Source organism: Talpa europaea (genome assembly GCF_964194135.1).
Source record: "Talpa europaea genome assembly, chromosome: 15".
Taxonomy (NCBI): domain Eukaryota; kingdom Metazoa; phylum Chordata; class Mammalia; order Eulipotyphla; family Talpidae; genus Talpa; species Talpa europaea.
The window spans coordinates 11,492,026-11,508,543 of NC_140083.1; the positions used below are offsets into that span (position 1 = coordinate 11,492,026).

The 16,518-nt window shown below is 35.3% G+C and overlaps 1 protein-coding gene across 1 annotated transcript in view; it reads right to left on the reverse strand.

Moving 5' to 3' along the window:
* Window positions 1–8,415: 8,415 nt before the first annotated feature.
* The window catches only part of HCFC2 (host cell factor C2), a gene marked incomplete at both ends in the record, with an annotated part of 29,289 nt that continues 21,186 nt past the window's right edge, over window positions 8,416–16,518 (reverse strand). Inside the window, 5 exons of the mRNA XM_084256455.1 lie at window positions 8,416–8,730; window positions 9,342–9,527; window positions 11,027–11,164; window positions 13,072–13,145; window positions 13,608–13,811. Of these exons, the coding sequence (XP_084112581.1) occupies window positions 8,416–8,730; window positions 9,342–9,527; window positions 11,027–11,164; window positions 13,072–13,145; window positions 13,608–13,811 (917 nt within the window). The remainder of the gene's footprint in view (window positions 8,731–9,341; window positions 9,528–11,026; window positions 11,165–13,071; window positions 13,146–13,607; window positions 13,812–16,518) is intronic.

The window sequence follows — 16,518 nt, forward strand, 5'->3', positions numbered from 1 at the left end:
AAATAGTACAAACATTTGCTTTATACTGGGGCTAAGGTAAGTATGCTCAATATCGGTTCTTTTCCACATCGTACCATAAAGCCTAGTCAGTACAGTAATGTTAGAAGGAATTTTTTTTTTTTAAGATACAAGGATCAGAAGGGAAGAAAGCTGCCATTATTTGCAGATGATATGATTAGATGAAGAACTCAAAAGGACATTTAGATTTATGATTAGAATTAATAAAAGTTTAGCAGAGCTTTTGGATTCAAAAATCAACACAGCAACAATGTATCTTTAATCAGTAACAACCAATTAGAATAGAAAGTGTAATTTCAAAAAATTTACCAATGCATTAAAAAACTCCTAGGAAGAAATCTAACATAAGACATGAAGGCCTTTATGGAGAAACATTATTAAAGTTTATTGAGATATTAAAAGAAGACCAAATAAATAGAGAGATATACAATGTTTTAACTAGGAAGACTCATAATTGAAAAGATATAAATTTTCTCCAAGTTGATCAACAGTCAATACAATTACAAAAGATAATATACAAACTGGAAGAAGATATATGCAGCATATTTAACTGACAAAGAGTTGGTATCCAGAATATATAAAGAAATCATATGAATTAATAAAACAAAAGATACATTCCCAATAGAAAAATGGGCAAAAGATACGAATAGGTATTTCATAGAAGAGGAAACAAATTTTATATGAAAAAAAACCTCAATTTCATTAGTAATCATTAAAATGCAAATAAACTCACAGTAAGATATCATATAACAGCCATCCAATAGGCAAATATAAAAGACAGTGAAGACCGAGTGCTTGCTAAGATGTGGAGCAATAAACTCAACCACTGCCAGTGGGAGTGTAAATTGGTACAAATGCTTTCTTTAGAAAAAAGTTCAGCATGACCAAGTAAAACCTACTTTTGGAGAGGAGCAGTTTTCAAATTTTTGGTCTCAGAAACCCTTTATTTCCTTAAAAATTATGGAGGACCTCAAAGAGCTGTACTTCATATGAGTTATAATTATCAATATACACCATAGGAGAAATTGAAAGATATTTTCAAAACACAATAATACACAAATACACATGATTAGTTGTCAGAGTGCTATTATATAACTAGAAAATATTTCAACTTGCGAAAAACAAGAGTTAAAAGGATAAATAAGGGTCTTAGTATTTTTACAAAAATAGTCTTGTCCTTATACATACCCTAGAAGGGTCTCATGGACCCTCAGAGGTCGCTAGATCATACTTTGAAAACACCTGCCCAAGGGCAAATCTTGCACATGTATACCAGGAGACATGTACAAGAATTCATTCTTTCCTCAAATATTTATTGAGCAACTTAATCTCTTGTGCCAGGCATTGTTCTAGGCATTGAGAATGTCTAAACAGACAAGATTAGACCGGACAAAATCCCTGGCCCTATGGGGCTTACATTGTAATTGGCAGAATGTTGATAGCAGCATTGTTCGTAATAGCCCAGAACTGAAAACATTCCAAACCTTCACGAACAGAACAACAGATAAATAATTTGTGGTAGAATCAAACATGTAGCTGTGAAAACAACTGAAATACAGTTACATGCATACACATGAATGGGAATCTCAAAATATCAGAAAAAAGTCACAGACTACATACAATATGATACCATTTACATAAAAGTTCAAAAACAGGTAAATCTAAACAATATATTATTAGGGATACATACATAGACAACAGAATCATAAATAAACACATGGGAATTAACAAAAAATTCAGAATAATGTTTACCTGGTGGTGTGTGTGGAGGGAAAACAAATGAAGGATTCTAGGTATCTGAGAATGTTCTGGTTCTTAAGCTGGAGGTTGAATACATATATGATCATTTATTTCAAAAGTATTTTAAAAAGCAAAAAGATAATTAAGTTTAGGGAATACATACTTTCATCAACAAAGAGAGACTATCTCCCAATATTTCAGCCACTGCTGTGCATTGCAAATCAGCAATGATTGTACAGAGTGAATAAGTAAAAATGAAACATGTTTATACATGAAAGAATGCTCAATTTGAAGCTGAGTATGAACTACGCCTTACAGAAGTCAGCCAGGTTCCCACAGGGTCGGGATGCAACAGGATGGCAGTATTATGTTACTGTTCTGCCATCCTGACTGAGTCACCGGTATGATTCTGGTTAATTTATTATTTATTCATTTGGTGCAATTATTTGTATAAAACAGAGAATGAGATAATAGGTGATGTAAATCCCCAAATAAACCGACAAAGACACTACCTCTTTACTAAATTTGTTGACTTTCGAAAGTACAAATTCCCTTTGGCACACTCTCCTAAGAAGGAATTTATGTGTTAAGAAATCCAAAAATATAGAAAGTACATGGTGGCTATTGACTGTTTCTCCCACTGACCAATAACAGGTGCCTAGTTGGCCACAGAAACATCATTACTATCAATATTTTGCAATCATGTCTTTGCCAATATCATTGTGAGCAGTGCTGTTTTTCTGACTAAACAAGACACAGTTAGGGTACAACTACTCCTGATTCAGGCAAACAGCTATCAATTTTGGTATACGACTTAAAAATTTGGGGAAAAAAAAAAAGATGGATGAAATGTTTGATTCAGTCCCTTCACCCAAATGTGAATTAGGGAGTTGGCACAAAGGGCTGATTAGGCCTGGCAGAAAATGGCCAGCCCGGGAAATGGGGAAGTCGAAAGTGCCTTCTCCAGGTCCTCCCCAGTTACATTTTACACAGTGGGGTCAACTCACCAGGAAATCCCAGATGTTGCTGTAGCTATTTTCAAAATCCCTAACAGCTACAAAGCCCAGAATCTTACCCAGGATTAAGCTAAAAAGGATAGTGCATCAGGAGGTGTTAAATATAATTGGCAGCAGGAAGAATCTGGAGCAAACAACAGTTGGCCCTTCAAAACTCTGCCCACTTTCTTCCATGCTATGCTGACACAAGTGGCACCACCATACCTTTGTCATGTTGGATGGCAATTATTACACCCGTGGCTTTTCCCTCCCGCTCCAATGAGAATCAGAAAAATTAGGATGGAATAGCTCTCACGCTCTCATGGAACTTCTATTCTGTCTCCCCAGATAGAAGGAATGGATAATCCTCTTGTGCAGAGCTGGACAAATGTTGGACCACAACTTCACTAGCGCACAGTTACTCTGCAAAAACAAATGCCTGCTGCTCCCTTTTAATAAATATGTACATGCTCAGGCACAAAACGGTTTACTTGTGCCTTCCTCAGTTCTCATGCTGAGGAAAGATGACAAATGATGACAGATTGATGACTCCTTTAGCTTCTTGTCTCTGGGTGGTAAGGAGACAGGAAGGGGGATTATGTAGGGTGGGGGCCATTTCCTTCTCTATTGTAGTTTTCAGAGCTGTTATACCACCAAACCATACTTTCTGCACTTTTTAATCTTCAGGTGTTGCATGTAAACCACCTGACAACTCTGAGCACTCTGCAAAGACTTCTGCTGAACTAGTAAAATCAAATCAGAAAAACAGGGAATCTTCTTGTCTTTAAGAGAACACAACTGTGGTCAGATTATGAATTTGATAACTTTCAAGTACCTTGTTCAACTCTATTTATCTGACATTACCAAAGATACAAAAGAACCTCACACCAGCTGAGGTCAATAGTTCCACAAGTAGATATTTTGCTGATTTTAGTTCTGTAGAGGAGAGAAAAGCAGCTAATTAGTAGGATACAGAAATCTAATTTGAACAAGGAAACTGGTATCCTTGGATTGTATAGTCTTTTCTTTCTTCAGTTTATAGAATTTGTTGTTTTTCCCCAGAATGTTGTTCATATTTTTCCAGGCATGATCAAACACAAGTCTTTTCTTGAGTGAGAGAAATATAAAAGCACAGGAACTCACAACTATAACTGGGTAACTTGGAAGAACAGTATGCCAATATCATCTTGTCTTCCAGTACTGTAAGGATCCCCTGGCCTACAGTTCAGAAGTGACAACAGTGTGGTGCTAACACTGTGATTCCTGACCTGCTAGCAGTTCCTTGTACTTAAACAGGTAAGTAGTTTTCTGATGATGTCAGATAATTGCCCCTGGCTTTCCTATATGGAAACCAGGCAGATGACCTTTGAAAATATTTTTAGATCACTTTCCTGACCATCCAGTGTCAAAAATCATAGTCTAACAAATGTCCACCAAGCTCACTAAATGCTCAGATCTCTCGACATCAAAGACTTCCTCCCGGGATCAATATATACCTATATTTAATCCCTTATAATCTAGGAAATACATGACACATCCCTTACTTATCCCGGAACTTCTCTTAGGATCCTGAATAATCGAGTAGGGTAAGACAAAGCTGGAGTTTGTATTTCCTCCAGAAGCCTGTTAAATCTGCTAAAATGCCTTTTGCTTTCAAAATCTCTTTCCCATTTTGACCCCAATTTGAGAGGGGAAGTTACTGGAGTATGGAGAGATGTAAAGGTGACAATTTTCTTTAATCATTTTAAGTGAGATTTAACAAAGAACAGTAGAGACACCAGAAGAAGGGGTCAAATCTAACTGGAAATGGAGTATGTCAGGAATGGCTCCACCAGGTTGGCAACGTTTGACCGGAATCTTGAAAAACCAAATGGAGACAAGTGGGAGCAGAAAAAGGAGCATGCAGAGGGGTGGTGGTACAGAAAGGAAAACAGAAAGCATGGTATCACAGAAACTACAGAAAGGAGGAGGTGCCGAGGGAGTGGTTAAAGGTTTCAAATGACAAAATTAACTACCCTGAAAGAGTTCACTGAATTTGGGAAAAGGGAAATTATCCCAGACCTTTGCTAGAGCCATTTTGATGGAGTAGCAGGGCAGTAGTAGTAGCCTGGATGCTATGAATTAAAAAGGGTGAAAAGCATTAAAAAAAAAAAAAAAAAACTAAATAGAAGACAAAAAAGAGGTGACAAGTTCAGATGGCTTCCTGGAGTTGCATGCCTTTTCTTCCAAGCACACCAGTCCAGCTACAATAAGGGTCAGGCAGGCTGTACATGCTGTAATAAAATGACTCCCAAACATAACCCACTAACTTAAAAACAAAATTTTAGACACAATCCATTTTTTATGAAACTGCCTATATTAAGTGAATGATCTGTAATCAACATTTCTACAGATTTATTCTGCCATCACTAATTATTCTTTCATGTAGTTCAAAATAAAAAAAAACACCTGTAATTGTTTATAGTAGAAAAGGTGCTTTATTTTACATATCATTGGTACACAATACAGAAAACTGCCTGAAATGAGTCTCAGAAAAGGTAACTGTCAGTTTTACCTTGTCTACTTTGTAAGCTATTTCATTTATGACCAGATGATAACAATAATTTTAATACTAATAATATCTTCATAGTCAATGTTACAAATGGTTTTTATGGTACACGTGTGGTAATTTTTTAAAATAAAAAAATCTTTAGAGTAGGCCATATATCTAGCCAGATCAAATCTTTGCTGTCTACAAGTCTTTGAAATAATGGATCAATAGTTTTAATTAATCAGGTTATGGGCAGGCAAGGGGGTGGTCCTCATACATGCAATCAGATAATTTTAGTTTTATCCAAAAAATGCAAATAAAAATGAGTTTTATAATGCCCTATTTCTAGTTAAATTGCCAAAAATAGTTTACTAAATGAAAATAAAGCCAAGACAATATTTTAGAAAACATAATTCTAAGAGCATGCAACATCAAGATCTCTTTACTACATATGTGAACCAAAGTTGCAGGGCCCAGGAAGAGGACTGTGGACTATACAAAAGGTTTGTATATATGAAATGCTTATCTGGCTGGGAGGAGTAAAGAAAGTAATTTACCTCAGGGTAAGCCCTTTTATATGAAAGATATCTGCACAACATATCCACTGCTAAACCAAGGGATTTACGCACAGAAAATGTGCAAATCATAAGAAGCTAAATGCACGTCTCTATTTACTCCAATCAATTCTATTCATGAACACAGAGCCCAAAGATCTCTTATTAACCAATAATGTCAAAGCCACAGAGATTACTCAGTGGCATAGTTCAGATAAATATGACTGGTGCTTAATGTATGAATGCCAAAAAATGATGAACAAAATCTGGACTAATTCACAATGTAAAAACATTTGTCATTTTAACAAATACCTTGGTACAGAAAGACTAACTTTCTTTCTAAAAAATAAGAGATATGTTAGAACCACAGGTTCATATTCACCTCCTGTTTTAGAACAGTAGAGGCATTTTAAGTAAACTAAACCAAATACCAAATAGGTGTAAATGTGCGCATTCAAACCAACATGCTACTCATTGCTTTAAAGTCAACTTATTCCTTGTCATCAAGAGAAGTGCTTCAAGAAGCAAATTGTTAATTAATGCAGAGAATATAGCGTTAAAAGTCAGATTTAATCAAATAAAGCAAACAGATCAAAACAATTGGGCTTGAAACATACACTTACTATACCTTTCCATTCTTGTTCTTTTTATAACTAAACACAAACACACACATATACAAAACAAACCCTAGCATTTAATATGTGCAAAATTGCTTACCATTTATTTAAATTTCAACTTTGGTTAAGTATTTTTTTAGCCTATATGAGACATATTATGGGAACTATACAAATGATTACAAACATAATACCGAGGTAAGTTAAAATTCTACTAGTGCAAAAAGCAAGCATATGCCAAAAGCAACACATATGAGTTAAATAAATGCAGAAGGAGGCTTTCACCAAGGGAGGTGCTGAGATAATCAACCAGAAAAGCTCCTTGTAAACATTGTTTGTAAAGGACACACTTAAAGATTAAGGATTCACACAGCCACATAAAAGGTATTCTAACAACTCCATAGTAGTGCATTTATTTTACCTTTAGAGTTTGGAAATCACTCGCATGTGTCTAACAGTTTGCATATTTTCTTCAAAAGAAACTTAATTAGTGAGACATTAATTACAAATACTATAGTATAAAAATCCCAGTTCTTTACAAAATTATATATTAAAATATTCTATACACTTTAAATTAGTAACTGGAACTTACATATATTTCAATTCTGCACAATTAAATCCATCTTTGCTAGGGGTATTATACATGATGTTTGAGGGCACAGCTACTCAGTCAACCTCAACTGGCATAAGGTTACATGGTATAGAAAGACCTGTGCCCCTGTAATTATTGCGGGTCTTGGTTTGCACTGTCTTTTCTGCAGTTATTGCTCTGTATATTCATTCCACTTTCTTAGGCAGTGGAATCATGGAACTCTTCAAAGATTTAAAACAAGTTATCTGTAGCAGAGTGTACAGAATGCCTATTTGCCTGCATCTTTAAGGTTGTAATGGAACCTGAGTAAGCTGTCTAATGCTATATTTCAGTTGTAAAAAAGTTTATACAATTTTGAGGTAAAAACAATGCAAAAATAAAACATTTAGAGCATTTACAAAAATCTTACAAATGTCTCAAAACACTATTTCAAAATTTGTGTCCTGTTAAGGTGCTTCTTTCTTTCTGCAATAGGAGGACATATAGATTAATTTTTCATTTTAAATTATTAATGTTTCAATTTCAGTGAAAGCAAAGTTAGAGCCATTAAGACAGATGTTAGTATTTTCAGTAATATATTTCATTTCTAGTGAAAATGCAGAATTTTCATGCTGAATGGGACCTTAAAGGTAAATTCTTTTAACTCCCTCATCTAGTAATAAGCAAAATGAGGGCCAGATAAGTTCTTGGGCCAAAAATATATTCCAATATATCAACCTGGTAACAATCACGAAAGTCCATTATGCTTTTTGTACTTTAACATGATTCTTAGAAAATAATAACAATTCAAAAGTAGGGTTTCTAAACTTGCCTCTTTCTTTTATATTTTCTAGGTTTTGTGCTAACTGTGGATAAACAAACAAAGAAAGGAATCAAATACCTACTAAATGAGTATCACAAATACTATACAAAAGATAAGCTGTTAGAGGACCATTGCTCATACAGAGTTAAGTTAAAGGGAACTCTCAAAGACAGGGCATTGACACAGAGAGAGCATCTACTATACAGGACAGCACAGTGCACAACAGCCAGTTACTAGAATCACCTCAATAACTCTAGGATGACTGAATTACATGGCCTTTATAAAAGATACTGGGGTAATAAAAACCTCTAGCTTTTATCTTAATTTTTACTATTTTCCTTTATAAAAGAGCTATAACTATAAGGAAGAGTCCATGTACTAATTTTCAGAGAGTCTTTGCTTCTTTTCTATTTTTATTTGGATCTAGAATTTCGCAAATACATTTTAAGAACAACTTACAAACTCAAATTCATAAGTGCTAGAAATACAGAGAATACTCTTTCAAATGACAAACTTTATAACGAGTTACTAATAAATAATCATCATTATTTATGCTTCAGTAAAAAATTTTCAATTTAAAGGTGCTTTCTTATTGTTACCTTGAAGCCATCGAACTTGTGTAGCTGGTCCATATCCCTTTTCATTCTTTGCTGATATCCTGAATACAATGGCAGGTCTGGATGTATAATCAATATGTGCATTTGCAAGTTGCCCCGCAGTTACTATACACGATGTCTTAAGACCACAATAAATCCTCATAAACACAAGCTGACTTGGATTATCCTGTATTTGTGCTGTGCGAATAGCCAAGTAAGCTGAATATTCCAAAATATTTCCAGAAGGTGAAGTTGGAGGTTCCCAGGAAAGATGGATACCCTCAACATTCTTGAAGAGAGGGGGAAAAAAATGATGTAAGTTTTCAAGTTTCTTATATCACTTATATTGAGGCTATCATTGGGATACAAATGCTGCTTTTCACTAAAATAATTGCTTTGGATAGTCTAATTTTTATTGTTAATTTTTAAAAATGTATCTTAACTGGATCAACAATATTTAATTCATAACCAGTTTTCAAAAACATAAATATGCTTAAATTTCTGCCTGCAAAATCCCAAGAAATGAATTTTGTTTACATGAAAGTAAAGCTTTGCTTCTCTAAGAGGGACTAGAAGTTAGGACAAAATGTAACCCAATTTCATGTGTTCTATTAAAATTCTCTGGCACAAACTTTTTGGGTGTGTGACAACACAAAGTTAATTTTAAGGAATATACTAGATTTCCCTAACAACTTTAATTTGAATGCTTTAATTCTACTTGAAATTTGGTCCTTAAAAATACCATGAATGATTAGCAAAAAAGTACTTTAAAAACTTTCAATCCATCCTTTTTAGGTTTTTCTCATTCCATCCGACACTAACAAGATGCTCTAAGCAGTTTTACTTCATATACTAAGTTCAATAATTTAAATCACTCCAGCTGTTGGTTTGACAGCTCACCTTTGAAATTCTGACTGCAGAAGGAGCTCCAGGAAAACCAGGAATGCAAGTTTTAAATTCACTGATTTTGCTGAAAGGGCCTATTCCACAACCATTGATGGCAGCAACCCTGAATCGATAGCCCGTGCCTGGAACAAGATCTTGTTTCTTGAGTAAACTGTCGTCAGGTACGTCTGCATTTCCTATCTAAAATGTAGCATATGCAAGAGTCATAAAAAAGTGGAATGAATTACTTTTTCATTAAATAACAAAACTTTTAAAGAATGATGTCTTAAGGTTTTTGTTCACATTTTCTTCTTTCACACATGGAATAAACCCTCCAGTACAAAAGCAATTAAACCCATAAATTGGTGATTTTTATCCAGAGGAAAAGTGCCCTTTCCAATTTTGAATCACTGATTATGAAAAGGAAATGTGTGGCCATTTTGCACAGGAAGCCTTGTACAAAGGTAAAAAAAAAAAAATCGGCAACCACGATGAACAAAGTAGCAACTACCCCATCTCCAAGTAAACCTAAATTGAACTAGAAATTGCAGACTTACTGTTGTTTCTAACCAGAAACAACACCCTTTGGACATAAGCAAGCAAATTTGACAGAAAATAAGTGATCAGCATGTAGTAAGGACCATTTTAAAAATTTTTACTAGATGCTGAGCAAGTGGTAAGAATATAACAGTCACAACTTTCAAATAATTTGTACATATTCTCCCTAGTCCTCACTCCATTGCTGTGTATCAATGTATCATCCCAACTTTTAGGGGAGCTAAATCATCCCATTTTTTTGATGAGGAAACTGAGCCTCAGAAAGGCTAACCACGTGACTTATCCAATGTCTCACTGCTGAGTGTGCTAGAACTAATGATTCAAATCTAAGTTTACTGGCTTTAAACTGTATGTTCTTTTTTGTTTTGGGGAAAAACAGGTAGCTACTAGGCCCTCAGAATATCAATACTTTCTCATATATGAACTCAAACTATAGCCAGAAATTTCATTAGACTTAATACTAACAAATAATTTACCAAGATTAACATTCTTTCAAGAATTGAAAAATTTCAGTATGAAAAAGAGGGACAACAAGCAATATTAGAGAAACTAAAATATAATGGCAAGTATTATATTCTCCATTTGTACAGACCTTTGGGAGATTCAAACTGAGTATCTTTGGCAATCCTATCTCTGAAATTCCCCATCCCATAAAAAAGAAAAACTCGTTCATATGCTTCGGGCTATTATCTATGTCATAATTCTTAGAGAGTTAATGTCTCATTTATGTATGAGGTTTTAAGAAATTTCAAAATAAAAAGAAAATTAGATTGTATTCAGTAGCAACCAGGGTATTTTTATAAATGCTTTTTAAAATGTGAAATCAGAAATTTAAAAAATTCTCTAAGAAAAAACTGTTCTATTCTCTAAACATACCCAGGTAACAAATATTAGAGATATTTCAAAAAATCCTTCACTGTACTAGCCAGACTGCATTATTTATGACTCAGAATCCAATCCAGTATTTTTCAACGACCTGCTTGTGACTAGGCAAAATATAACTAGGCATATAAAACTTTCAATTACAGATTGTGAACATATCCCAATTTTATTCATTCAAGTGACCTGAATCAGACCTGTAAGAAAAATATCTCATTCTTGAGGCTTCTACCTCACAGTATAGAAAATATATTAATAGCTACCTTTGAGATGCTTTGCTTCCCTTTTGGCAGCAAATAAAACTGGCTCACCAAAGCTGTATTGTTTTTAAAAATTCCTACATCACACCACTGTCGCTCTCCTGCTTTCACTGCGGCCGCTGGATTTGAAGGAGTCTCTTTCTAATTTTAGAGAAAGAAAAATTTATGAACACTCTTATTAAGCATACAAGAAACTTCAAGATTTAATAAATCCATGCAGTGATCTACAAGTAGGTATATGGGTAAACACCACAACATTAATAACTCATAAGTAAATAAACTCTTAACAGATTAGGTCGACTGACAGTGAAACAGGGATGCCAATTCAAACATAGGGAGTGACAGGCATTCTCCAAGTCAGTAACTCTGAAGTATCAACCTAGTTGGAGTTAGCATGCTTTCCAATCAGTGGTATGTTAAAATGCCAGCTGTTTTATAGAATATTGTCATTTCAGAGACTCTCAGAAAATGTAATCCCTTTAGTGTGAAATTACAACTTGCTCCAAAGGAGCAAATAAGATAAATCCATTCCAAGCTGGCTGATTTCTAGATTCAAAAACAACTAGCAGAAATTCAGTGATCTTTGTACTTGAAAATACCTGTGATTCTCCAAACCTAAAAGGAGAAAAAATGTTCAAAACTAAAATGCAATTTGCATGTAGTTTAGTATACACTAAAGAGGTGCAAATTAAACAGTTTTACATTGTTTACCTTGCTTTAAAACAAATAAACTTCCTCTACCTTAAGCTACTTTTAGTGATAAGTGAATTATACTTATCCCTGGAACTAACCTTTTTAAGCCATCTTCTTTATAAATGAGACACTGTTTCCAGAAGCTCAAAACAAATGTGCACTTCAGTTATTTATTTCTGTCTTAAATATATAACAGCAGAGGTACATGCTTATAATTCACAGTACTTGTTATTTAGGCTATCACACATGACAAAGTGAACTAACAAGAAGAGCTATTTAAAGGAATAGCTTTAAGCTTGTTTTCATTTTTAAGGTTATAAAAACTCTCTTCAACAACTTTTATAAAACAACTGGCTCCAACTGAAATAACAAATACCATTCTGGCCAATGAAAAAGAGATTTAAGAAAAACAAACAGTTCATTTTATTAATTCTTCTCTGAGAAGGGTCTAAGAATACTGGAACTTAACAGTCTAGAAAGGTTTAAGCTAATGAAGGTAAATAATTAAAACCATGACTGAAAGAAAACTAAAGCTATAGATAATCCTTAAAGATTCTGAAGGGAAAATATTAGGTCAAATAAAAACTCTTAATAGCAGTGAAGTTGAAAACACTGATAACTTAAAAATAAATTTAAAAGTATGCACATACATGTATTATCCTTTATTTCTCTAATTAAGACGATCTTGCTATATTTGTGAGGTACATTCCTAGCATTTTAAGTTTGGTGCCATGCAGGGCAATTCTGCTTTTCCATATAACAGCCCAATGTCAGAGATTATGGTGCTCCCCTACACGGACATCTAACCCAGTATTGCAATATTCTGTTGTGCTCCTATTAAGTAGCTAGTAATAGAACCATTCAAACTTTATGTTCCATGGCACATCCTTTTATTCTTTAAGCCATTAATACACACTTATGATTATGAAAGTAACACATTTCATTATAGAAAAATATTGAAAGCAAAAAGAAGACAAAAATTACAAAGAAGAAAATAAATATTTGAGGCCCCACAACTTGGAAAGAGTCACCCCTGCACATAGTGCTGGGCTGTGCTTGGACTGGGGAGGTGGGGGGAGGCAGAGGAGGGTGAGTGCCTATCACAAGATTTAATATAAAGGGATGTTTTAATACAAAGGGATGACAGTACATACATCATTTTTAATCTAGCTTTTTCACATAATATTACACTGTGAAAGTTTTCCTATTCAACCCTCCATTTCTAAATCTATGTCAAGTTATTACTAGATGATAGCTAAGAATCTTTTCCAGAATTTATGTCAGAAGTGCTCAGCATTTAAAACACTTAGCCATTTGTAAGCACACATCATCTCTGCATTACTTTATATACTTACAGAAAAAGGCATTGCAGTAGTGTGTGCTTCTACACGGCTGATCTTAGTTGCAGGCAGTGCACATGTTTCATCAACTGAAAATTAAACAATTCATCAGATAAGACTTACATAAGCACTTATTAAAAAGACACATTAAAATATAATTTATACAAAAATAGCTAGATGGAGATCACAGTAATTAGAAATATGGTAACTGCTAACTCAAACTAATTCACAAAGTTCATTTTTCAAAGTTTTGATGACTAGTGAGAACATCGGAGAAAGTCTACCAAAGATGAAACATAATTCCTCATACAAAGGAAAGAACAAGAATTTACAAAATCAGATTATCGATCAAGCTGGGAGAACTGTTGATCCATAGTCTAGAACTAATTTTTTTTGGGAAAATAAATTGCTAATGACTGAATTGAAATACTTTATCTGTTCATATATGATTCAAACCAAAATGAAATGCAATTACCATCTAAAACAAGTAAGTTGGATGAACTTATATACATAAATGGTTCAAAATACAGTATGTGAAACACATTTCAAACCTTCAGATTTGGTACTGAATGTTGTTAGTGAAGTTTCATCTTTAACAACTGCCCCATTTGTACTGGATGACTCAGTTTTAATGGTCTGCTGGGTTACCATAGTTTGTGCACTGGAAACAGTACTGGATACAGAAGTTTCAGGGATTACTGTTCTTAAGTCCAGGCAACTACTAAGAACACCTATATTTGCTGAAGTGTGAGGACCTAAAATTGAAGGGGAAAAAATCAATTATTAACATAATACCTGCAGATCATTATCGTATCTAATAGCTCTCATCATGTAATGATAGGTATTTCCAGTTTTAAAATCATAAACATAGATACCACAAATGTTATTTATATGAATTAACCACCTGGCATAAAATGTTTAGGAAAATAAAGTACATTATATCCATAACAAGTCTAACTTCTCAGCTCCTTTTTCCATTCTAAACATTGAAACATTGTTCTCAAAATCTACTAAATCATGCATAAAATGGTCACTTTAGGGAAAAAACAGAGGTTAAAGAGGTGATCAGGCATGAATGCCCCTTATTTTCTGCCTTCTCCTGCCCTGAACTGGAAACATATTTATGGCTGTGCCCATTCTCTCTGACTTCTCTTCCATTCAGAGGATGAACTGAAATCTCTCCTAGGGAAATTTATCCTCCCATGCGCTTGTTCCCGTTCCTCCCCCTATAAATTGGGACCCTCTTTCATCAATTACTACTCTCTTCAGAGTTTTCAGATTCTTCAGTAATTTTTGGCCCTCATTCCATGAACATTATCAAGTCTTTCACGCAAATACACACACCCTTCTCAACCCCAAAGGTCTTCTCCAGCTACTAAGTCCCCTGTTGATTCCCTTCAGAGCATTCTCTACTTCCTTGACCTCCCCCAAATTTGGTTTCTAGCACATTACTCTAATGAAATGGTTCTGGCAAATATCAGTGATTTCTATGGGATAGTTTTCAATTTTCATTTACTTGATCTTTCTGCAATGTAAACACTGCTGACCACATATTCCTTTTTGAAGCTGTTTCTTCTATAACTCTATAACACTGGAGATATACTCTCTTCCAGACAGTGTGTTTGCTTTTATAATGGAAAAACAAAGGGATGGTTCCTGTTTCACACATTTAGTTATATGGCAGAGAGGAACATGTACACACACAAAAATACATAGTCAAACTGTGATGCCCACTATAGAGAAAAAAACAAAACAAAACAAAATGATCTTTCTGGTTCTCTCCCTAACCCTTTAGGAACCATTTTTAAATCTCTTTAGCTGACTTCCTTCTTCCAGTAAATGATTCTTCAAATGCAAGTGTTCCATAGGTCTCTTTTTTCTTCTTTTATTTCCCCTGTGCTTCAATTACCATCATGAAACATATATCTCTCAAATACATATGTCCAGGCACTACACCAGGGCCTGGGACTCTAGCAATGAACAAGTCAGACAAGCTCCTGCTCTTGGAGCTTACATTTTAGATATCCTTAACTATTCATGTTCAGCCCTACACTGACCCCTAGACTCCAGATCTGAGCATCCAACCACCCACTAGAAATCTTTACTCATATGTTCCTCCTTTCTTACCTCAAAAAACAGTTTAAGATCAAAGTCAAGCCTATTTTTTCTCCAAATCTGTTCTTGCTCCTGTATATCCTAGGTTGATGAAGAGTACCATCATTATCCCTCTACATATGCAACCCCCAGAACTGAGAGTCATGTTTAACTCATTTTAAGTTCTCATACCCTACCAATTTCTAGCCTCATATATGCTACTTTCTATCCACTCTACCATGCTCACTGCCTCAGTCTCTATGCATCTCCCCAAGTCCTAAAAGAACCCTTTAACACGTCTCCCAATCATGCCCCACAACAGTTCTTCCTGATGGTGAGGCTAGAGTGTTCTTTCCAAAAATAATCTAATTCATGTCATTCTATTTTTGAAACATACCAGTTACTCCAACCTACAGAGAAAAAGTCCAACATCCAATTGTTAACGTAAGATTCATTCATAATTGGCAAGTCTATGATGTGCCAGACACTGTCACTGCACAACCACTCTGGTCTTTCCACGTGCATAGTATTAATTTTAACTGAACTGCCTTATAACATAAGATTTAAGTGCATTATGATTCTGAAATCTCAAAGCTCATATTTCCTTTCAAGAATCTGAACTTTTTTATATGATAGACAAAGAAAATCATATGAGAAATAACTCTTTTTTTTTTTTTTTTTATAGAGGCATGCTTTATTTATTTGTTTGCTGGTTTGTTTGTTTGTTTGGTTTATACATGCACTGGGTACAGTCAGAAGCGCGGGAGGGTGAGAGAATTCACCAGAGCCAGAGCGGGGAGCAGAGCAGGCAGAAGGACCGAAGTACACTGCTGAGGGGAGCAGCGGGCGGCAGGAGAGGTCTGCACGCCATGTGGGACCCTCCTCCGGCGGCCGGGGAGCAGCCGGGGATCGAACCGGCGCCGCAGAGGCCGCGCGCAGTTTCGCAACCCAGCGCTCAACCGCTGCGCCACCGGGGAGGCCCGAGAAATAACTCTTAATTAGAGTCCAGGACCAAGCTTTTATAGTCATGACCAAATGATTACCTTCCATAAAAAAAAAAAGTCAATAAAACAAAAGAACCCGGGCCTCCCTGGTGGCACAGGGGTTAAGACGCAACCTATGAAACAATCTGCAGCCACTGCAGCAGGAGTTCCATTCCTGGTCCACCAGGGAGAAACCCACAGGGCGGGACAGACCTCTCCTGTCTCGCCCACTGCTCCCCTCAGCAGTGTACTTCAGTCCATCCTTCTGCCTGTTCTGTTCCCTACTCTTTTTCTGGTGAATCCTCTCACCCCCCGCATCTCTGGCCTGTACCCCAATTCTTGTGTAAAAATAAAAACAAATCTTTAAAAAAAAAAGAAAACAAAA